The sequence below is a fragment of the Leguminivora glycinivorella genome, chromosome 5 (genome assembly GCF_023078275.1).
Source record: "Leguminivora glycinivorella isolate SPB_JAAS2020 chromosome 5, LegGlyc_1.1, whole genome shotgun sequence".
Lineage (NCBI taxonomy): Eukaryota > Metazoa > Arthropoda > Insecta > Lepidoptera > Tortricidae > Leguminivora > Leguminivora glycinivorella.
This window is the reverse complement of record NC_062975.1, coordinates 24,994,524-25,020,374: the sequence shown is the minus strand read 5'-3', so window position 1 is coordinate 25,020,374 and position 25,851 is coordinate 24,994,524. Positions and strand designations below refer to the sequence as shown.

Genomic DNA, 25,851 nt, shown 5'->3' with positions numbered 1-25,851 from the left:
TGACCGGGTGCACATTTATACTTGTTATTTCAGTAAGAAAAAAAAAATTTATGGTAAGTACGCTTTTCTTCTTAATTTGATTGCGTGAAAAACTTTGACTGTAATTGTATCTTTAATAAATAGACGTGATTTTCACGGTGTCTCAGGTTAATCAGTGTTTATTCGTGAAGTTAAAAAAAATAACCTCAGTTCAACAACCGACACACGTGCACGCTATCGGGGAATCCATGGGTTGGGGTGTCTTTGATCACTTCTACGTGGTTAGATTGATCGAATTATCAAAGGCATGGCAAACCAAAAAAAGGTTTAAGAGAGTAATAGGACACATATCAGAGATAGATGAGACTGACATAATTGCATTTTTACCTCGACCAAAATCAATTAAGGCTGATGAAGATGTCGAAACCGTTGTTGAAGTTCATTTTGATGATATTTCATCGACATTTTAGAAATGTAGTTTGTTAGAGTTTATAATATTGGGTTGGTAAGAAAGTAATGAGCGAATTATAACCAATATTGTAATTTTTATTTAATTTATTATTTTAATCATTTATCAAAAATATAACGGCCTTCGTTATCTACTACTTGTCTCCATCGTTCTGGTAAAGAATGAATAGCATCGGTGAAGAAGTTCTTAGGTTTAGATTAAAAAAACTCAGCTATGTACTGTCGTAGATGGGCTTGATCATCGAACTTTTTTTTATTCAAGGCATTGCTTAGCAATCTGAACAATGCGTAATCCGTAGGTGCCAAGTCTGGAGAGTACGGTGGATGAGGTATCACTTTCCAACCTAGCTCCAATAGCTTTAGCCGAGTCACTTTTGCAATGTGTGGGCGAGCATTGTCGTGTAAGAAAAAAACTTTAGCATGCTGTGGACGATTCTGACAGATTTTTTGGTTTAAATTTTCAAGCTGATTACAGTATACTGATGCGGTAACAGTCATTCCACTTGGTAGGAGTTCCCAGTGAATAATACCATGAATATCCCACCAAACGGACAGCATAACTTTTTTCGGGTGAGGCTCTGTTTTTGGTGCCTCTATTCCTTTTTCGTTTGGAGCTAGCCACTGACGTTTGCGTGTGTGATTTATATATAAGACCCATTTTTCATCTCCAGTGATAAGATGGTCCAACCAGTTGAATGTGCGGCGAAAAGACAGAAGTTGTATGCAGATATCGGCACGGCGGTTTAGTTGATGTCTATCAAGTTCGTGCGGTATCCAAACACTGTATTTGTAGTTTTTTCCCAACTCGTGTAAATGTGTTTCTATGGTGACATGAGAGCAGCCTAACTCGGTAGCAAGAGTACGAATCGTTAGCCTCGGATCTCCTTTAATTAAGGTTTTTAATTTGGCTACATCAATCATCACCGGTCGACCAGACTTAGGTTGATCTGATAATGAAAAGTCGCCACTACGAAACCGCTGGAACCATCGTTTCGCCGTGGCCTCAGACACAACTTCAGGAGCAACACGCTGACATATATTACGCACTGCTTCGGCGGCTGAATGGCCAGACTGAAATTCATATAGTAAGCAATGCCTTACATGCACTTTTAATTCGTCCATTTTCTTCCTTATATTAGCTCGGCGACAGCTAGTGAATGACTGACGAGAAACTGTGCGACTCGCCCTTTATATACTTTCGACCATAGAAGATTCTAGAACTCTCTCAAAAATTTTATGTGGAATTCAATCGATCGCTCATTACTTTCTTACCAACCCAATACCTTCCAAGGTTATGTTTTCGATTTTTAATGTTGTTCCTACCTAATTTATATAATAGGTAAGTACCATAATTATAGGATATTGTCAATGCAACTTATGTGGGAGAGTGTACCTGCGCAACTTATGCAGCCTACCGTACACATATCGCATCATCGGGAGCCAATCAGCGCCCATATCACGTCATGTACGCGCCCTGTGATTGGTCCAGGGTGTTGCTACGAAGAGGAGATAAGAGATCGGACCCCACGCCAGGATTCGCTACTGACCTCACAATTAGACGCACGCATACGTGCCTTTTTTATTCTAATTTTTTTTTAAATATATTTTTCTGTACCTAATGTACTTCTTAAGATTAAACTCATATAAAATCATAAAAGGCGTCGTCTACATTATTTGCTGCTGATCCCGTTCCTGAGGCTACGAGCTGAATCCTGAGCCATATCTACGCGCAACATATTTTGGTCCTTCGAGCCGGATGCAACCAGCGACGTGGCATACCTACTCCAGGATACTTGGCCAGAGTAACGCAATCGGCAAGATAGCCATCGGCAGCTACACAGTGCTCTGGTGAGGCGAATCAATCAAGATTAGCGGCCCTGTCTCATTATAGTTGTGATACACGTGTTCGTATTTCAATTCCAGTGCCTAAACGCGAACGTCTTTGTGATCTGCCTACACACGCAAAGGTCGCCAGGCTGGTAGCTGCATCGTTGGCAGCTGCGGCGAGAATACCTAACCCGGATAACTGTAAGTACCTAGCTTCTTACATTCTACCGACATGGCGGAAGATAAGGTGTTAAAAGATCTTATTAAAAAGAGAGGTTCTGTTAAAGGTAGACTCACTAAATTTATAAAATATATAGAAACGTTCGACAAAGGTTTATCCGTTAATCAAATGGCTGAAGTTAGGCTACGCACTCAAGGCGCGACGGGCTTATATACGGAATTTAATAATATTCAATCTAAAATCGAAGATGTTCTTCCCGAAACCGATCTAGACGCTCAACTCGACGCGCGAGACGAGTTTGAAGCCGAGTATTATAGTATAATGGCCCAAGCTGAAAAGTTAGTGAAAGACGAGGTTAAAATCGATTCCGATAAATCCTCAAACGCATTAAAATCGGTAAAATTACCTACAATTTCATGCCTAGCTTTGACGGTTCACATGAGCACTGGATCGCCTTTCGAGATACATTTTCGTCATTAGTACACAATTCGCAAGAAATTTCAGATATTCAAAAATTTCATTATCTTAAATCGTCACTTACTGGAAGCGCGCAATTAGTTATAGACTCAATTGAATTTTCTACCGATAAGGTATCTGTACACTATTCCGGGATAGTAAAATGTGGTACATTATTCCGGGATACTTTGGTTTTTGTCGCAAAATAAGGAAACTATCAGTAAAATCTTAAGTTAATGCAGTATTTAATTAACTATAGATCAAATAGAACCGAAAAAGTCGATTTTCGGATATTTATCTTATCTTTTGAAGCCATGAGGTACCTTCAAATGCGTCAGTCGCAACCACGCAGTGGTTTCTATGGGCGTGTTTGACGGTGAGCTTAACGCGGCAGCGGAACTTCGTAAGGGTTTGCTGTGATGATGGTAAGTTTATTGATATTAAATTTGTATCATAATTGTCTTATAGTTATTAAAAGACATTTATATCATCTTTTCAAGTTAATTTAAAACATATTTTTATTAAAATGCCCGCTCCCGGAATAATGTACACCATTTTGACGAGGTGTACATAATTGCGGGAGTATCACGGAATAACGGAAACACAGTCCGTAATGTTTTTATGTCCTATTAATATTTACGGTTAAGTATATTTATATATTTGATGTATATACATTAAGTAAAGATTACAGATTATAGTGACATAATTACGGTACATATATTTTTTAGATTTTAATCTCATAATTGAATACGAAATGTATACTCATTGAGTAATACGTGCGAAATATTGGACTGTGGCATCAACATTAAATTTGTTTTATTTCATAAAATTAAAGCACAAAGTTTATTTATTTAAATGTTTTAAGTGTAATTGTTATATAATCTCCCAATATACTAAGAAAAAAATCTTGTTTATGTTTTAATATAGCCCTTTTTTGACTGCCGTAATTAAGTACACGACTTTATATGAGTGTATCTTATTCCGGTATACTTATATAAAGTATATTAAAATATATAAACTCATAAAATAAGGTACAGAGACCCGGATATTATGTTTTTAAACTTCCTTAGTTAGCTAAAAATCTTTATACCGCATATTGGTTTGTCCGTCAGTTAGTCTGTCCGTCTACGATTTAGCTCAATCATCATTAGTACTTGAAAGCTAAAATTTACATGAGGACAATACATAATAGGATAGACATATATAAATATAAAATAGTACCTATTTAAACCGATTTCATTAAACATGGCTAAGAAGAACACTCTCGATTAATTCAGCTCTTTCAAACGAAAAAACTAATCAAAATCGGTTCATCCATTCGAAAGCGATGCCTTAGACAGACAGACAGTGAAACTTATAACACCCTGTCGTTATATCATATAATCGTTATACCGTAAAATATCATATTTCCCTTCCCATTCCAGCTCACCAAAATATTGCCAATAATAAAAAATACACTCTGTATAAGCATTTATCAAAACGATATGTGCATTATATATTTATGTAAACAATATTTTTAATTCGTTTCTTTACATTATGCTTCAACAAAGTGGACTTTAAAGATATCCCGTAATAATGTACAACGACTCCCGGAATTAAAGCCATACCAAAATTGTACCCCGGAATAATGGGCAAACTAAGGGTTTAGTAAAACAACGGTAATTTCTATAAATTAGAAGTCACGATGCAAAATAGTGTCTTAAATCAATCGTAGAAGACTTATCCTCAAAATAAAATAAGTCACACGACTAGAAACCTCGCATTTTTGTTTCAATCCTCACTTAAAGTAGGAAACGTCTTAAGTTCCCGTAATATGGTACAGTTACCTTAATTACAATATCGCATGGGAGTTATTGTTGAATAGGTATAATAATAACCGCTTACTTATTCATAACCACGTAAAGGCTTTATTCTCAATGCAAACGTTGCAAAAGGAATCACCGGTGTTGCTACGGAAACTTGTAGATAACGTGTTGAAAAACATTCGCGCTCTTAAAGCCCTAAAGGAGCCTGTAGACTCGTGGGATACTTTATTAATTTATATGATCGTTTCGAAATTAGATTCCACCACTGAGCGAGAGTGGGAGCAACATAAAGGTTCCTTGTCGGCGGATTCAATTGAGTCAAAATTAACTATCGACGATTTATTATCATTTTTAAGAGGCAGGGCAGACATGCTTGAAACTTTAATCGTAACGCACAGTAAGACCAATTCGCAAGACTCAAAAAAGTATACAAATAGCAATTATACTCCAAAGGTGCACTGCAACGTCGCGACGGAAAAACCGCAGGTGAAAACACCATTTAAAAAACAATTTAAATTATGTCCGATGTGTAGTGAGAAACATCCTTTATATTCATGTCAGTCGTTTCTGGATCTGAATATGAAAGATCGTTTGCAATTAGTAAGTGATAAAAATCTTTGCGAAAATTGCTTGCGAACTGGTCATACAGCTGATTTGTGTAGGTATGGGCCGTGCAGGAAATGCGACAAAAAACATAACTCAATTATTCATCGCGACGAAGTTAATGTTATCAATACGAACAGCTGTCCTGGCACGTCTAAGGCAAGCCAAAATAAGCCTAATGAGCCCCATACCTCCACAGGTAAATCGAGTAGTTATTCCATAACTAATCACGCACACATTGACAGCGGTCATGTATCTTTAAACACAGATGTCCAATGCGCACAGGCATCAGTCGATGATTTCGATGAACCGGTTTTGTTGACAACCGCTCTCATTGAAATAGTCGACGATTTAGGTATAATTACGAAGGCATGCGCGCTTCTCGATAATGGAAGCGAACGGTGCATTATATCTCAATCATTATGCGATAAATTAAATACGCGCGTTATACAGTCCACTCGAAGCTTGTATGGGGTCGGGGTGGTGCCGATATCACAGCACACGCGATTCTGTGATATTAGCATCAAATCCTTAACTAGCACTTTTTCTACGCGCGTTAAGTGTTTGGTATTACCACGCGTAACCCCCCCGCGGCCATACGTTAATATGCGCAAAGAACAATTCGATATACCGGACGGAATCGTACTCGCGGATCCCAATTTCCATGAAAAGAAACCGATAGACCTAATCATAGGTGCAGATAGGTATTGGGACGTGGTTCAAGAAGGTATTATTCGCCTAGGTAACGGCGCGGTCATGCAAAATTCGCATTTTGGCTGGTTCGTATCCGGGCGTACGCACAATCCTTGCAATACGCGCAAAAATACAAATAACACTCACGTTGTATGTAATTTTTTGCAAACTATAGACAGTCCGCAAGTTTCTATAGATGAGCAGTTACGTAAGTTTTGGGAACTCGAAGACACGCCGATAAGTCAACGGGTTAACAAACCGCGCAGTGAGGAAGAACGTATCTGTGAGGAATTATTCACGCAAACCACCAAACGACTCGACGATGGTAGGTTCTGTGTATGCATTCCCTTTAAAAAATCACCTGATATTTTAGGCGATTCGCGCAAACAAGCCGAAAATAGATTTTACGCATTAGAGAAACGGTTAGAACGTTATCCGAATTATAAAAAGATGTATAGTGACTTTATCAAGGAATATTGCGACTTGGGTCACATGGCGCCAATAGATTCGTATGGGACGCCACACTACTTTACGCCACATTTTGGCGTGTTTCGTGAACACGCCACCACTACACGTCTGAGAGTGGTTTTTGACTGTAGTTGTGTTTCCACATCGGGATTTTCACTAAATGATTTGCAATGTGTAGGCGCTCCGATACAGGGTGATTTGTTATCCATACTTATGCGCTTTAGGGAAAACAAGTACGTGGCGTGCGCGGACATTGAAAAAATGTATCGCCAGGTATTAATCGATGAAAAGCAACGCGACTTGCAATTAATCCTTTGGCGAGAAAATCCGTCTGACCCCCTACAAGTATATCAATTAAAAACTGTAACTTACGGCACGAATTCCGCCCCGTTTTTAAGTTGTAGGTGCCTTAAGCAGTTAGGGTCAGAGTGTGGTGACCCTGAAATAGCCCGCGTAATTAATGAAGATTTTTACGTTGACGACCTTATTTGTGGCAACCCTAATAAAGATACATTAAAGCAAATCTGCACAAAGGTCGTCAGGGTGTTGCAGTCGGGTTGTTTTCCATTGCGTAAATGGATTTTCAATTTCGATTTCGATGAATTTTCCGAATCGATAGACTCGTCGAAAGAGTTATCGTTAGGTGATAACGTACAAAATAAAACGTTAGGGTTAGGATGGTATAACCGCTCTGATGAATTATTTTATCACACTAGAATCGAAACAAATTCAAAGCCGATAGCAAAGCGCATTATCTTATCGGTTTCGTCTCAAGTCTATGACCCGCTCGGCTTGCTCAGCCCTATTATCATGATCGCGAAAATTCTTTTACAAAAATTGTGGCTTTTGAAAGTCGAATGGGACACCCCGGTCCCAAGCGACATCGCTAAAATATGGACACGGTTTGTCGCTGATCTTTCGAATTTAAAATCAATTCGTATTCCGCGTTACGTCTTAAGCGACAACCCTATGCATTTAGAGTTACATATATTTTGCGATAGTTCCATAACCGCGTACGGTGCTTGCGCATATGTTCGCACTATTGATAACGACAACAGTGTCACCGTCAGGTTATTATGCGCGAAGGGGAAAGTTACTCCAATCAAACCCGTGACCTTGCCAAAATTAGAATTATGTGCAGCCCTAGTTGGAGCACGACTTTATTCAAAAATAGATAGCTCACTTCGCAGTCGGTTTAATAAAGTCATATTTTGGTCCGATTCGACAATCGTGTTAGGTTGGTTACGCACTCCACCTAACTTACTTAAAACGTTTGTGCAAAATAGGGTGGCCGAAATACAAGAATTAACGCAAAATCATCCCTGGCACCACGTGAGAAGTGAGGATAACCCCGCGGACTTGATTTCACGATCTCGGCCATTAAATTCGCTGTGGTCTTCTACATTTTGGGGACAGGGCCCAGATTTTCTTCACGATATTAATTTTGTACCTAACTCTGATTCACTAAGTGATCAAAATAATGACGATTTACCGGAGTTGAAGGCTAATGTCACACTTTTTTGTGTACAAAATAATGAGAATGAGGGATGTTTTCCTTTCCATAGATTTTCTCAATTCAATCGTTTACAGCGCACCGCGGCGTACGTTTTGAGATTCATTTATAATGCGCGAAATAAAGTTGAAAAAAAAAAAACTGGGTCATTAAGTATCGATGAATTGAATGAATCCGTTCTGTTGCTAGCCAGGCTGGCGCAGTATGAGTCATACCGGGACGTGTTTACTTGCTTATTACGTGAACAGATGTTAACTAATAAACACGGTGCAAGCCTAACTAAATTAAATTTATTTCTTGACAAAAGGAATGTGCTAAGAGTAGGCGGCCGTTTAGATAATGCTAGCCTGTTTACCTATCAGAAAAAACACCCCATTTTAATTTCATGTAAACATTATTTAGCCGTGTTATTATTTCGTTATGAACACAAGCGACTGTTGCACGCGCCGCCTCAGCTGTTGTTGTTTAACATAAAGGAAACCTGGTGGCCAGTAGGTGCTAGAAACTTAGCTCGGAAGATTGTGCACGATTGCGTCACGTGCAAGCGCATGCAAGGTCAAACGTTGACGCCTATCATGGGTAATCTGCCTCGCGAGCGTTTGGAACCAGGGTATCCGTTCATATACTGCGGCGTGGACTACGGTGGTCCAGTGCTTATTTTGAATCGCAAAGGTAGGGGCGCGAAATTAATAAAATCATATATTTGTTTATTCGTATGTTTAGTGACGCGCGCGATTCACATTGAACTGGTCAGTGACCTCACGTCTGATGGTTACTTATTAGCATTAAAGCGTTTTATATCGCGTAGAGGTAAACCTATTAAAATAATAAGCGATAACGGAAAAAACTTTGTCGGACTAATGAATGATTTTGAAAAATTTCTTTCAAGTATATCTGGCGCTATACAAGAGTACGCCATATCTCAAAAAATTAAATTTCGCATGAATCCTCCATATGCCAGTCATTTTGGTGGAATGTACGAAGCAGGTATTAAAAGTTGTAAATACCATTTGCGACGCGTTGTAGGCAACGCACATTTGACCTTCGAATATTTAAGCACGACCTTGATCGAAATCGAGGCCTTGCTTAATTCCAGGCCACTTACTCCTATGTCATCGGATCCCAACGATTTTTTACCGCTTAGTCCAGGGCATTTCTTGATTGGTCGTCCGCTAACCGCACCTGTGTTCGCTAGCCTGAGCGACGTTCCTGAGCATCGGCTAACGCGTTACCAGAGAGTCGAGCAGCTTCGCCAGCATTTCTGGAGTCGTTGGTCCCGAGAGTACGTGACGGAGTTACAAACCCGATCGAAATGGAGGTTCCAGTCTGATGACCTCAAAGAAAACACGCTCGTCATCATAAAAGAAGACAACACTCCCCCGCTTAAATGGAGTTTAGGCCGCATCGCCAAAACGTATCCGGGCAAGGACGGCGTCTCGAGAGTGGCCGACGTAAGGGTGCCCTCAGGAGGAACTGTAAGGCGCGCTTTCTCCAAATTGTGTCCGCTTCTTCAGCCAGACTCTTAGCCACGCTGCGCCATCTATTCAAGACGTTTTGTAAACCACCAGTTTCCAAGGCCGGGAGTATGTCAATGCAACTTATGTGGGAGAGTGTACCTGCGCAACTTATGCAGCCTACCGTACACATATCGCATCATCGGGAGCCAATCAGCGCCCATATCACGTCATGTACGCGCCCTGTGATTGGTCCAGGGTGTTGCTACGAAGAGGAGATAAGAGATCGGACCCCACGCCAGGATTCGCTACTGACCTCACAATTAGACGCACGCATACGTGCCTTTTTTATTCTAATTTTTTTTAAATATATTTTTCTGTACCTAATGTACTTCTTAAGATTAAACTCATATAAAATCATAAAAGGCGTCGTCTACATTATTTGCTGCTGATCCCGTTCCTGAGGCTACGAGCTGAATCCTGAGCCATATCCACGCGCAACAGATATCACATGCAAAGAAGAAAGTTACATTGCTGTTGTTATTTGTTATTTGATTTTTAGAAAAAGCTGATTATGTTTGTGACCAAAATGTGTGTAAGCTATTGTAAAAGAAACCTAATCTTAATCTAAGATTTAGGATATCTAAGAATCATAATATTTTTTTTAATCGGACGTATCCAGTACATACCAAAGAAGCGACAATATTTTGGGTTCAGTACCTATTTTTTCTAAAACAGTATGTTGATTTATAAAAAAGGCTGATTATGACATATCTGGGGCCTTACCACGATCTCTTAACGCGATTCAGTTTAGGACCTAAACTGAACTGCGTCGCTATTTCCTACCACGACATTGTTATTGCGATCAAATTTCGACCGAGCGAGCGATAAGCGTCCCAGCCGTTTCATTCACTCATCTCAAGTGTATTTCGTACCATGACATGCCACTTGAGCCTAAACTGAATCGCAGGAATGTCAAATTTAGCGGTTCATAAAAAGTTACTCAGTTACCGCATTATTCTGAATCGCTTTGTTGTAACACTGGCGATACTAAATAGTTTTGTGTTTTTTATAAGGAGTAGGAGATGGAAAATATAATTAAAGCTGGTTTCATCACCTGATTAATTTATTATTTTGGTTTTTCGATCCTTACCGATTCGATAACAAAAATAAAATTTTATGATTTTGTTTAGTAATATTTGGTAATATTTACGGACCAACTATTCCAACTAACTACACGTTTTTACATTTTTAGAGTGCCCTATGATCTCGCAACTTTCGCAAAAACGCAAATCGAAAGGAACGAGAAAATGTCTGATCCTTTTTTAGTCGGTAGGCAAGGAGTCATGTTAACACTTGCGACAAACTATGCCTAGAACTAGGATGGCTAAGGAATCAACTAGGTCCAGCATAACTTAGCGATATACATTAAATTTAGACACGAGTGAGCTACCTACAAATACCAATGACTTACGTATTTGTTAAAATATCATCCAAACACTGCGAGTCCTATAGCCGAGCACAGCACTTCAAATACATTTAAACAAAAACTTTATTATTACCTACTAGTCAAGGGCGCGACGTTCTAAACATAAGCTTTAACGAACTGTCATTATATTTTTTTTTCATTTATTTATATTTTTGCTGAAATAGATACGAAATCTTACAAAAAACATTGCAATTATTATGAATTTTACATTTACATGTTTCCTTTTCCAGTTATAAGGACAAAATTAAATTTAAAATTAGTAAGTTAACTACAAATCGTTCCTGGTTTTCGAACGATCAAGCGTCACAAGGGGAAAACGAGATAGATTTATACGATTCCTATAGCGTCATCATTTTCTTGTCAAACCGATTCAGTTGCGGACCAGAGACAATATCGGTCTTTCATTCACTTGTACGCGGTTCAGTTTCGACTCTGAACATTGGAGGTCATGGTAGCAAATTGAGACGCTCAGTTTAGGCACCTAAACTGAACTGCTCTGCGTTTGAATCGTTTTTAAAAAGATCGTGGTAAGGCTGCTGTTGTCAGATATCAGATATTAAAGATAATATATCTGTACCTATAAGTAATGTTTTTATGTTATTCCTGGCAAATAATATAATAAATGGCTCAAAATTTATAATTTGTATCATTTGGTATGTTATCAAAGTCACCCCATACACTTAAAATATGTATAACTCAAAAAGTACTTGACCGATTTTTATTTTTTTATTTTTTATTAGCTTTTTAGCGGGTTTACTTTAGATTACCAGTAAAAAAGTAGGGGTTGCAAAGTAACCCCATTCACAATATAACTTTGATCGCGTTATTTTTATTTTTTTCGTAAAAACTGTAGATCCTATTTTTTTTATATTTGGCAGGCTTATAGAAGAGAAAAATCCGATTATTATATTTTAATTTCATATTTTTAAGTATATAATGGGTCGTCAAAAAATAGTGTCAAAGTCTGAAATTGCTCAAAGTAACCCCGGTTTACGGTATCATATATTAAGCATAATTATTAAAAGTCAGCGTTAACCTTTTCTCAGTCTGTATAAAAATGTATGCTGAAAACCTGTTGTTGTTGTTGTCCTACGTCACCACAGAGGTGCAAAGCGCCTTCACGATCTCGCGCCACGCCTTCCTATCTTCACCCTCGACCCTCGTGGCCTCGCTCCAGCTCGACGCGGTCGCTCGTAGTTCATCCCCAACGCACCGCATTCATGAGTTTACAGAGCGCCCGGAGCCACGGCTTTCGTTTTGCGGTTTCCAGCCGAAAGCAATGGTTGCGTTCTTCCGTTACCCTCTTCGAATAGTGTGCTATCAATGTTCATTTTTGTGTCGCTTCCTCACCAATGGGTGTTTGGCCAGAAAACGTTGGGGACATGTTAACGAGAAGTTTTTTTCTTATGGCTTTTTGTCACCACTCCACATTTTGCATCCAAACAAGCAATTGCACAGATTTTACTACGGATTCAAAGACAGAAAGTACAATATTTGACTTGCAAACGGCCTTGTAATGGAAAGAACATACGTACTAAATTATTTTTTGATTGGGAATCAGACCGTATTGCAATCCCCTGTTGAGCAACGTGCAAATGTTGGCATAAATTTATTTTTTTTGCACTATTTTAACATACTGAGTGTCATTACCGGATCCGGCGAATTTCACCGGATCCGGTAGCATGAAAAAAGCACCGGATCCGGCCGGATTACCGGATCCGCCGGACCGGATTGCAATCCCTAATTGCTGGCAATACAATTTTTGTTAGAAAGCTTAAAGTCAATTCTTTTAATTATTCTTTAAATCACCTTTAAATTAAGGCCATGGTTAAGTTAAATAACTATGTAAGATTACGTTCCTTTAAAAAAGCCCACTTGTTGGCAACACACTGCATAATTTTGGGTTACTTGAGTCTTGAATATTATTGTATGTGCTTTTACGAATAAAATTATTACCTTTTCAGACCGAATGAACTCATTAATGTATATAGGAAATGCGTCCCTTCAACATGGCGGCATCTGTAGTGTCTGGATGGGTCCAAAATTATACGTCGGTAAGAAGACTCTATACGTCCATTACCTATGTTCATCGTCATATGCGTATAAATGTTATTTGTATAATAGGCCTTTTAGATGGAGCGCGAACTCGCATGCGATTTTAGTTACTTTGCGGGCTGTTTTACATACAGTTTTGCACAGCCATCAAATACCGCAATGTAATAAAACTCGTATGCGAGTTCTCGTACCGTCTAAATGAGCCCTAATAGTATTTTATGCAACCGGTGGTTAAGAAAGGTCCAAAAAGGTGAGTGGCGTGGGGAACAATTTGAGACGAAGCAGATTTAAAAAATAAAGATAAGTACCATTATTAGGTATCCTTTGACTGAGTTAAACAACGTTGTATACGCCTACTTTTCCTACGACTATGCACTTACTTTTTCAATAGTTTTCTAATGTTACTTTCGTGAAATACACACTGTTTCCTGAATTTTGACACAAAGTTTGACGCAACTAGGGAACGAATCAAATTATTTTATTGAATATTTCCGCTGGTGGTCTAGTGGTAATGACGTTAGCCGCGTAAGCTGAAGACCCGGGTTCGATTCCCGGCTCGGCCACCAGTGGGCTTTGTCGTTTTTTCTTTCGTGTATGATATCTATTTCAATTTATAACAAAGTTTGACGGTTTGAAAACATGTATAAGGTTCACATGTCTTTTTTCTGAACTTATTATTATTGTCTTCGGTTACCGCGATAGTTACCTACTCATGAAATAAAACTATGGAAACTGTATTATTTACTAATCATGCAGTTGTTGTTGTCAGTAATCACAGACCCTGAGACACTGGAGCTGCTGTCGAAGACATGCCTTGAGAAAGACCACGCCACTATGAAGTTCATTCGTCTTTTGCTTGGCAACGGACTCATATTTGCCCCAGGTAACAGACCCAGACCCTTGACCGAATTTTCTTAGAGAAAGTACGTAGATAAAAGGGGAATTTTCAGAACAATCTTTGAAGTCATACATAAGTATTTTATTGGTCTTAAATCACTTAACAACTATTTTACAATAGAATAGTTAAACGATACACAAAATCATGAGACTTTGATACTTGCAATAGGAGAACCTGTGCTACAAGTATCAATTTCTTCCATAATTATGTCTAAAACATTATGTAATAAGAGACATTATTAGTTGCCAATTGATACAAAAGTTAGAAATTAAAGAAAAATAAGCCAAAGTAAAACGGTAATATACAAACGAGTGTGTGTGTGTGTGTGTGTGTGTGCGTGCGTGCGTGCGTGCGTGCGTGCGTGCGTGCGTGCGTGCGTGCGTGCGTGCGTGCGTGCGTGCGTGCGTGCGTGCGTGCGTGCGTGCGTGCGTGCGTGCGTGCGTGCGTGCGTGCGTGCGTGCGTGCGTGCGTGCGTGTGTGTGTGTGTGTGTTAAAGTTTACCCATTGTTGTTTGTACCCATGTACATTATGTTTTGTGAATATAATATATATGTGTGTAAGTATATATACAGTCATGTCACCATAATAAACAAATCTGCCTAATAGGTAAGTTTATATATAGGATGCAGAAGATCTTCTGTGCGATCAGTTTAGGCTTTTTTATTGTGATAAGTATTTAATGTGTATGGTACAAAAAACATTCACTTGCAGGTAAAATCTGGCGTGCACGTCGCAAAGTCATGGCTCCTACATTCAATATAAAAAATCTCCAAGAGTTCGTGCCGATATTTGACAAACAGAGCATTATAATGACGGAGAAACTGAGTGATAAAGCGGGCCGTGGCAACTTTTCCTTTTGGGACTATGTCACAACTTACACTTTTGACTCTATTTGTGGTAAGACGCCTGACATACGACATAAAGGACATAAAGTAAAGTGTAATGTAAAATACCCTATCTATAATGGACGGTGATGCCATTATGGACAAAAAACACACATCCTTAAAAATGAGTACTTAGTTTCTAAAAACTGACGGCATTGTATCATAAACAAGAGTCATAGAGCTGCTTAATTTTAAAGTTTCATTTAGTTTGGTTATTTCTAAATGATTTGGCGGCAAGATAAAAGTCATCAGTGTACTGAAAAAAATATCTGGACGAATTCTTAGTAATGTTGCTAAATTAATAAAATAATACTCGGTGTAAACTTGAATGAGTTTTACTTACTGCATTAACCATAAGATAAGGTATAAAACTAGTTTGTTACTCCAAAGATATGAAGAAATAGTGTTATTTTGCGAATGTCCATAACTGGAACCGGAAAACTTCGTACCTCCTATGATGGACAAGGATCAATTTACGAAACCAAAATTTACAAGAAACAATCCTATGTTAAAATAACCCAATCTAATTTTATTTCGAGTATATAAAATTGACTAACTATGAAGAAACCAATAGGAGTATCTATTCTGCAATACGCTTGAAATGTAAAAGAAGGATAAGATATTCAAGTTTTAACACGCTTATCGGTAGAATTTTTACATGTATCAGTGAAATATCAAAAATAGGCAAAATTTTATCTTAAACTGTCCATGATTGGGTCCGTTACTTTATATCCATACTAATATGTATTATTATAAATGGGAAAGTGTGTGTATCTGTTTGTTTGTCCGTCTTTCACGGCAAAACGGAGAGACGAATGACGTAATTTTTTAAATGGCGGTAGTTGAAGGAATGCAGAGTGACATAGGCTACTTTTTGTCTCTTTCTAACGCGAGCGAAGCCGCGGGCAAAAGCTAGTCATTTATATTAGCCTTGAGTGTCCCACTGCAGGGTACTCCTCCCTAGAGTTGTGCCGTTCTCGAGAACGTTCTCATTTGACTATGGAGAATATTCTCCTAAGAGAACATTTCCCATACAAGCGGGAGAATGTTCTCGGGAACGGCACAACTCTACTCCTCCCTATCTACGTATCCCGATCATAAGAAATAAGAACATCGACGGTGTAAATAAAATAAAAAGTAGAACAAAAAAGTAAAAGAGAGAATAAAACTAAAGATCGAACAATATTGTATAAAGATGCCTGTAATAACTGTTTTCATGAAAGTTTAAGGAATCCCCCTTTCAATTTGGGAATCCCAGTTAAATATACTAGTGTTATTAACTAGATTTATAACTAGACGAAATTTAAGAATCTGAATAACAATGAAATAATCTGTGTCAGACCGTTTAGATTTTTTGGCTAATTGTTACCGATCTTGAGTATCACACCTTTTTTTGAGCCATATTAAAAAAGGCCGTTTTAAGAAATTTTTGATTGGCTCTAGCGTCTTTTAAAATAAAAATAGCAAAAAAATCAAAACGGTCCGACACAGATAAAAATAATAATAATCTGGGTTGAAAAACTCATTGCTCTATCTTCAAAAACCAGGGAGAAAATAGTCGAGAGCGTTTGTATGGAGAATTGACCTGTATCGTATCGTCCTAAAAAGTGATTTGAATAATGCCGCCACAAAAATAATACGCCATCAAGTATAAATATATGTCAACTTTGAACAACAGACATCGATACGTATTTGATGGCAATTTTATTTTTACATTTTTATTTATTAATAAGTACCTAACTCTATAAATTTAAATAGATATCATACACGAAAGAAAAAACGACAGGGCCCACTGGCGGCCGAGCCGGGAATCGAACCCGTGTCTTCAGCTTACGCGGCTAACGTCCTCACCACTAGACCACCCGCCCGCCTGGCCAGGCGTTCGATTCCCGGCTCGGCCGCCAGTGGGCCCTGTCGTTTTTTCTTTCGTGTATGATATCTATTTAAATTTATAATTTATATATAGTAGTGTGACTACTTGAAAAAAGAACAAATCGAAAAATATTCAATAAAATAATTTGATTTGTTCCCTAGTTGTACCTAACTCTAAACAATAAAAAAATTGCATTGAGGTATAAATTTTCAGAGACAGTCCTCGGCATCGAATTAAATGCGCAGAAGCATCAAAACCACCCTTTTATTACCGCATTTGACACCATCACTCACATCCTTGCGAAACGAATCCTGTCACCCTGGTTGTATTGGGATTGGATCTTCCGACTAACATCAATGTATAAGATTTATGAAGATAAAAAAAAATATTTTTACGACTTTTTTGATGAGGTAAGTATACATTTCTTAAGTTTTTGGATCGTGCGATACAATCACAAAAAGTTAACTCTGAGACTCTCTATTATGTATACCTATTCATTAACATTTTTTGATACTCTTTATTATTTATTTTAACGATTTTGTAATGTAAAGGAAAGTAATGGTTATATAAATATTATTTATGTACTTATTGCATGAATAAATTCATAACTGAATGTACCTAATAATCGTTATTGCATAAAGAATGATCCACTACTGGTACACGTAACGGTCGTAAGCTTATAGTGTCCAACATTGATACCGCTACACTTTACATAATGAGGCCAATTCAGTATAGGTACTGTACAGTCAGCCAAAAAAGTGGTTTACCACTTTTCGACCTTATGAGTTTGAAATAGAGTCGAAAAGTGGTAAACCACTTGCTTGGCTGACTGTACCTACACTCAATACACTGACTTCAGAAAATATCTTAATGATGTAATTTTAGCTATCTTGCATCTCGACGCGCTACAGTCGGTTTTTTTTTAAAGATTTGAGTAATAACGGTCGATTTTACCTGAGTCTCATCAAATATTTCAGTCATCTCTTGAAAATATAAATACTTATAATATGACTTGGAAATAATAAGTTATTCATGATACGATTTAAAAAAAATAAGAATCAAATATGTTCGCTTTAAATTTTTTCCCTAAGAATACTGGTACGGCTAATAACGAAATGCACGATATTTGATTGATATCAATTTGTAGGTTCTTTTATTGTTATATTTTAGACATTACGAGCTAAAAGAAAACATCTTCGCGAGACATCTCAGCATGGTGAGTAAACTAAATTAAATTGGAAGTAAAGAATAAAACAAGTAAAATTAAGATAATACATTAAGCAGATGTTGCTGCTTAATGTAGACAATATTATATCTACCCACAATTTATAAAATTTAAAAATTTACATGTCTATATTGCATTTTGCCAAATACGTACATTCCTGATGCTCACATACTATTAGATTAAAAATACATAGTACAGGTCGATTCACGAAAGCTGGCACGAATGAAATGAACGAAACTTTGATTGTGTGAGTGACACCTGTATTGGTATACAGTCGTAACCTCGTAACTGTCAAGAGCCACCATTTTATTGGTTAATCTGTCACACACATGCATATTTTCATTCAAACATTCGTTCCATTCGTGCCAGCTCTTGTGAATTGACCTGTACTAGAATATACAATTTTTCAAACTGTCACAGAGCGTAAAACCTTCCTGGACAAGATGATCGAGTCCTCCGAAGAAGCCCTTTACTCGGACGTCGAGCTCCGCGAGGAGATACTGTCGATAGTGTCGGCTGGCACCGACACGTCCGCTGTCGGCACTGCGTTCACTGCTCTCATGCTGTCCAGACACCCCAGGGTTCAAGAGAAGGTGTATGATGAGTAAGTTGCACTATGTAACTACTTCTATCAACACCATCCATACATTGACGCTATCAATTTAGATTTGCCACAGAATAACTTTCCTTGCCACACTTTAGCCTATCATCTGCCGGCGTATCATGGTGCCAATTTTATCACTTATCCACGTGGATAAAGCATCCGTCACGCTTTAGCAAGTATGTCTGTGTGAGAGTGACAGATGTCTTATTCACGTGGATAAGTGATAAAATTGGCAGCATGATACGCCGGCTGGTATGAGCAGTTGTCAGATGTCATGTCATATCACTTGTCATTGTCAAATATTTTTTTTATTAAAAAGGGGGTATTTAAAACGTTTGAATGGTAGGCAGGTATACTTTTTAAATATATTGAATGTCTTTATAAAACGGTCTTCTCAATTAAACATGCCACTTCTAACACCATGTTTAATTGAGAAGACATGTGTTTATTCAAGAGACCATTGTGGAAATGAATCAATCCAGAATTCTGTATATTAAAAAAAAAAACATTCAAACGTTATTCTAAATAAACTAATAACTATAAACAAAACCGTACACAAATGTGGCCAGTAAGCCAGAATGCATCAACCTCACTCACACCGTCGACCCACGAATTATACTTTTCTATTAAACCATTACCATTTAGTAAGCCCCTGGAAGCACGTGGGTCATTTTTTTCAAAGTTGTCCACCCCACTTTTTTGTAACATGGGTATTTTTTACGCGATTCATACTCAGAATCGCGAGCTCTTTCGATCCTGATAGGAGAAAAAAAAATGTCCCAAGGTTTCAATAGATTTTTCAAACCTTCCGTTCCGTTACCGCCATACAAAATGTATGAAAAAATGGTAACGGAATGGGAAAAAACCTTGGGACACTTTTTTTCTCCTATTAGGATGGAAAGAGCTCGCGATTCTGAGTGGAAAGCACATAAACATTTCCAAATCCAAAAAAAGTGGGGTAGATAACTTTGAAAAAAAAAAATGGCCCACGTATTACATACAACATGTTTTTTTTTTCCAGATTGAGGGAAGTGTTCGGCGACTCCGACCGGCCTGTTACCTGGCGAGACCTACCAAAGCTGAGGTACCTAGAAATGGTGATAAAGGAGACCTTGCGACTGTACCCACCAGCGCCGGTCGTCGTGAGGGATGTTCACGAGACCATTGTACTTCGTACGTACAGACATATATCTACAAATATGGCACTTTTGCTTATATATTTCTGAATAAAATCACGTTTTATTTTGTTTTATGGCCCTTTTTCACAAAACTTTCGTGCGATCGGGTCGACGGCCGAGAAGTAAATGACAATATGGCCGTTTAGCACTGAAGTTAGTCACGAAGGCGTGATAGTGCAAAAAGGGCACCTGCATGATTTTGGTAGTTTCTGACGACAAATCGACAGGTGTCTTTATGCCACGTGATAATATCGTTTTTGCAATAAAAACAATTTTGATTTTTTTTGAGTTGTGTCGCTTTTGTATTTAATGGACGAGATGTTTGTGGATAGTCTTACTTATCATTTTATATTAGTATATACTACTCTAAAATATGTTTCCGGCAACTACCTATTTACTACAATCTACTACCGTAAGCACTAAAATTATTAGTCTGTTCTTTTTATACTATGTCGGTGGCAAACTAGCATACGGTCCGCCTGATGGAAAGTGGTCGCCTGCAACTCGGGGAGTGTCACATACGCTTTGTCAACCCATTAGAAACTTGTACACTCCTTTTTGCTGAGTTAAGTACACAGCAAAAAGGAGAGGACAAATTCTAAGGAGGGTTCGGGTTGCCGACGACTCAAAGGACAATAGACGGAACAAATTAGTTCCGTACGTAGGTCCTTCTGTCACCATTACACCGCACCCTCGTTGAGCACCGGCAGGAACACAACACTATGAGTAGGGTCTAGTGCTATTTGGGTGTGGTTTTCTGTAAGGCGGAGGTACTTCCCCAGTTGGACTCTGCTCTAGATTCGAGCGAGATGAGTTAAAAGATACATCTCAGTATCGGACCATTTTTCGTGACGTTCGTTGTCGCACGTGAATGTAGGTATATCTGCTTGAAGTTGCGCTTGAGTCTCTCGATAGGGAAGTGGCTTCGAGCAGATCTTCCTAACCCTTAGTTGTGTTTACAGCTAACGGGACGACTTTAGTGCCGGGCACAGGAGTTGCGCTCCACTTCTGGGGCACGCACCGCAACGCGCGGTACTGGGGTCCCGACGCGGAGCATTTCCGCCCGGAGCGCTTCCTGGCGCCCCTGCGGCACCCCGCGCAGTTCGCGCCCTTCAGCTACTCGCTACGAAACTGTATCGGTATGTTCGCACCCTTTTAGACGGTGCGAGAACTTGCATGCACTTGATTTTCTCATTTTTTTTTTATGGGATAGGAGGCAAACGAGCAGACAGGTCGCCTGATGGTAAGCGATCACCGCCGCCCATGGACACCCGAAACACCAGAGGTGTTGGAGGTGCGTTGCCGGCCTTTAAGATGGGATAAGATTGTGTTATTTAATCGATTGGCTGAGTTGATGTAACCTCAATACTCTGCTAAAACCGTATACGATGACTAAAATATTACATAAGCCTTTTATTTGCCTCAACAATTTCATTTATCCATTTGATACATTTGTCGCTCAATAGAATAATATTCAGTTTTTTTAGCCTTATCCGTGCATTCATGATGTGCTACAAAGTACTTGCACAATTGCTGAATACTAATTGTGTCTATTACTGGGCCAGTGTCTGATAATGGGACATAATAAAGTACCTGTAAGTTTTTGTGCGACTTTTAAGTTTTACGATGATCGTTTCTAATCAGATATTATATTAATAATTGACATACTATGTTGTAGAATAAATTAGAGTTTTTATAATATTTTAACTAGTAGGTATTATCGTTGCAGGTGCAAACTACGCCATAATGTCGACAAGACGAACCTGACCAACCTGCTCCGGCGCTACGCGCTGCTGCCGCCATCTGGCGTGTCAGCCGAGGAGCTCGCGCGCCCGCTGCGGCTCAAGTTCGACATCATGATGAAGCATTGCGACAAGTTTCAGCTCAGGATCGAGCACAGAAATAAGGAAAAACTGATCTAAAAATTAATTTTTGTATCACTGGTTATCCTTCTCCATAATAATTATTATGTAATTTGTTCTACGAAATAAGCCTTTGTACTATTTATTCAGAAAAAAAAAAACAACGAATGCTAGGTTTTTTCACAATTCAAATTTGTTTGTTTTTCTATTTCCAACCCTAAGTGTAACTTATTAATTCTACCTCTATGTCTGATTCAATGTATTAGCCGTATAAGGTTTACAAAAAGAAAAATCTACATAAAGTCAAGGTGAAACACTGTCTAGGCAAATAGATTTTTTGCGAAACGCCCACAAATTTCAATGACCATTGTTTTTTATGTTTGTTTGTTTAGACTGCTGATTTTGTATTTAAATTAACTATAACTAGGTACCACAACGTGCCACTTTGTTACGCTTGTTTGACGTTATGTAATAACTGGCCTTTGCATCTATAACAGATGATTCAAGCAGCATCCTTGCGACACTTACGTTCGTGGCTGTATAGCCCAATTCGAGAGAGGATCCCTCGTCCACACACACGGCAGGTGTATGCTCCCCCAGATGGGCGGGGCGGGGGTTAGAGGCCTGCTCGTGACTCCTCATGCGTTTATCATTCAAGGAGGATAACCAGGCATTGTCGTGCTTGGATTGACCGTCAACACGGCGCCACGTGGGTCGGTCTTCGGCCAGTCGCTGCCACTGGTTGTTGACGTTATGTAGGTTCAAGGAAATCATTGTCACCACCACACGATTTACCCTTTCCGTCGGATTGCTCTGCGGGTCACAGTGCGGCGTGTACCTAATCTTCACACCGTGTGATAAAGCTAAACCTTTAAATAAGTGCGACGTAAACTGTTTTCCATGATCGCACACAATGACTTTTGGGGCACTGAATAGCAAGAATAAATTTTTAAAGAATAACTTTTCTTTAAAAAAATACTTTATCTGAACACTAGCTTTTGCCCGCGACTTCGCTCGCGTTAAAAAGAGACAAAAAATAACCTATGTCACTCACCATCCCTTCAACTATCTCCACTTAAAAAATCACGTCAATTCGTCGCTCCGTTTTGCCGTGAAAAACGGAGAAACAAACAGACACACACACTTTCCCATTTATAATATTAGTATGGATAAGTAATTAAAAATAAACTTATTTGTTGTATAGAACCATTACTTAAGGACAATTCTTTTTTTAATTCATTTTCAATCTTAGATTATGTTATTTATAATATGGTTATACCTACGCGTAAAATACAAAACTACTTACTTACAAAACAATACAAAAACAATAAACAAATTATAAAAGGCCCAAGCCAAGTTTATTAGTATTATTATGGATTGTAAGAAATCATAAATATTATGAAAATACTGTAAAAATATGGGTGTAAAAATCTTACTCAAAAAGCGGCCAAGAGCGTGTCGGGCCACGCTCAGTGTAGGGTTCCGTAGTTTTCCGTATTTTTCTCAAAAACTACTGAACCTATCAAGTTCAAAACAATTTTCCTAGAAAGTCTTTATAAAGTTCTACTTTTGTGATTTTTTTCATATTTTTTAAACTTATGGTTCAAAAGTTAGAGGGGGGGGGACGCACTTTTTTTTCCTTTAGGAGCGATTATTTCCGAAAATATTAATATTATCAAAAAACGATCTTAGTAAACCTTTATTAATTTTTAAATACCTATCCAAAAATATATCACACGTTGGGGTTGGAATGAAAAAAAATATCAGCCCCCACTTTACATGTAGGGGGGGTACCCTAATAAAAGAATACTTTCCATTTTTTATTTGTGCACTTTGTTGGCGTGATTGATATACATATTGGTACCAAATTTCAGCTTTCTAGTGCTAACGGTTACTGAGATTATCCGCGGACGGACGGACGGACGGACGGACAGACAGACATGGCGAAACTATAAGGGTTCCTAGTTGACTACGGAACCCTAAAAATATGTCCCATAGCATCTTAGTTCGGTGTAATAAGAACGTAATAGTACATATTACCATATTTAGACCCTTTTTTTCAAAGTTGTCCACCCCACTTTTTTGTAACATGGGTATTTTTTACGCGATTCATACTCAGAATCACATCCTGATAGGAGAAAAAAAAGATGTCCCAATATTTCCATACATTTTTCCGAACCTTCCATTCCGTTACCGCCATACAAAATGTATGAAAAATTGGTAATGGAATGGGAAAAAAACCTCGGGACATTTTTTTCTCCTATTAGGATTGAAAAAGCTCGCAATTCTGAGAAAAATTTGATTTGTTCTCTACATCGACATACAAATTTCCAAATCTAAAAAAAAAGTGGGGTTGTCCAACTTTGAAAAAAAAATGGCCCATTTATTAGACGATTTTTGCGATAAAATTTTTGCACTTGACTGTCGAGTTAAAGTGTTAGTTTATGGAAGTTTATGTTTTGTAAATTGTATAAATTAGATACAAGATTATCAATCATGACTTTTTTACGTTTTATAATACGTTACACGACAGGTATACTCACGAAAAATTATATTCTTTGTATGGACAAAGTGAACAAACGGTAACAAATTGCTAATCAGGTGCCGTAGCCGAATGGAATTTCTGCGACGCGAAACGAAAACGAAACGCCGCAGAAATGTAGTCTCTCTGTCGCGCCAATACGCAAGGGCGATAGAGATAGATAGCTACGAAAGGGTTATTATCGTGAGCGTTTGTGCATTCGGCTACGCACACAGGCTTTACTATTCACCGCTAATCTTCTTATCTCCTTGACCTTGTCACATTAACGTCTTGTTTGAAATGTCATACGAAATTGTCAAAGTATTAAAGAGTACAACTTCAGAGGTTAGATGATACTTTTCTTCTTACGGTAATTATCCACTTTAACGGTGGTTACGTTTCCACTTTCCACCACGGTCTTGGAAATTGCTAGAATTTAGTCGCTATTTTTCTTGGAGTAATTACAATTCACCATAACAAATTTTACTAGGCCCATATTACATTTATCTCAAAAACGATATGAAAATGTTTACTGCAATATGGATTTGACCCCCTCCACCCGCTTTGCACCCTGCCAATACCTCTATTCTTCATAGCTAATCCAACGCATTTCTCATAATTTCTGATCTAAAACGTCAAAAGGAGGTCGTTATAGAGGAGGTTGGAATACTGTCAATACTTCATTACATTAAAAGCAATGAGAATAGAGATAGAATAGAGTCTTACGAAGTTATACAGGTCTTTGATTAAAAGCAAATTAAAATGTCACCATAAACATGTTCGTGTAAAATGTTGCCAAGACGATACAATAAAATATCAAATTTTAAAATTGACACATTTTCTAACCGGTCCGGTATTGCAGGCGGTAATCTTACTTCATCACGACTGAAGCGTTGGAAATAATGATAAATTTAATGAAAAATCCTCTCTTTAATGAAAAAAACTCTACCTTGTACGACCGATCTGGCGTAGTCGGTAGTGACCCTGCCTGCTAAGCCGAAGTCCTGGGTTCGAATCCCGGTAAGGTCAGTCATTTGTGTGATGAACACAGATATTTGTTCCTGAGTCATGGATGTTTTCTATGTATATAAGTATGTATTTATCTATATAAGTATTAAGTATGTATATCATCGCCTAGCACCCATAGTAGAATCTTTGCTTAGTTTGGGGCTAGATTGGTCTGTGTAAAGGTGTCCCAAATATAATATAAAATACTAGCGATAGCTAGGGGTGAAGTTCAAACGTTTAGAATTTTCTAGTTGTGTGTGTAGTTACTAATATTTAAGTACATACCTTTCATCTTCAAGAAAGGGATTCGTCGCACGACACGTAATGAGGAGATCCGAGGATCACATGAAGGAGGAGGAGGATGACCTAAAGCGTACCTCGGACACTGGCGATTAAATATATGAAAGAGGCGCGTTCCTAGCAAACATTGTAAGCTCGTGTAGGTGAACGCGTACCATGCTTATATGAGTGAGATGACAGGTCGACTGTTCGCGTTTTCGAGCGGGAGTGGCCATTACGTACGATAGTACTCTTTATTATTCTGTGCCTAAAGAAAGCCATTAAAGTCAATGACGCGATGACGCAAATCCGAAGAGTATGGTGAATATTGACGAAGAGAGCCGACCCCCAAGTGAAATGGGATGTGGGATGTGGCTAGGCAAAGAGGGAGAAACACTTCGAGAAAAAGGTAGGTAGTGGCAATGACCACATAATACGGGACAAACAAAGCCCATACAAAAAAGCGTACCCCAGAAATGTATGGGTTTCTTAATCTTAAAACTAGATGGCACTGTTCGCAGCCTATTT

General features: G+C 38.4%; 1 protein-coding gene across 1 annotated transcript; it reads left to right on the top strand.

Annotated features, from left to right (window-relative positions):
* On the top strand, nucleotides 1-21,701 carry LOC125226373 (cytochrome P450 4d2-like). Its single transcript, XM_048130342.1, is given in 11 exon segments — nucleotides 1-53; nucleotides 12,901-12,990; nucleotides 13,761-13,874; nucleotides 14,601-14,786; nucleotides 16,860-17,056; nucleotides 17,817-17,862; nucleotides 18,292-18,475; nucleotides 19,497-19,648; nucleotides 20,616-20,792; nucleotides 21,383-21,403; nucleotides 21,406-21,701. Coding segments are annotated over 10 exon segments (1,332 nt in total). The 5' UTR covers nucleotides 1-53; nucleotides 12,901-12,905; the 3' UTR covers nucleotides 21,576-21,701.
* The last annotated feature ends 4,150 nt before the right edge of the window (nucleotides 21,702-25,851 follow it).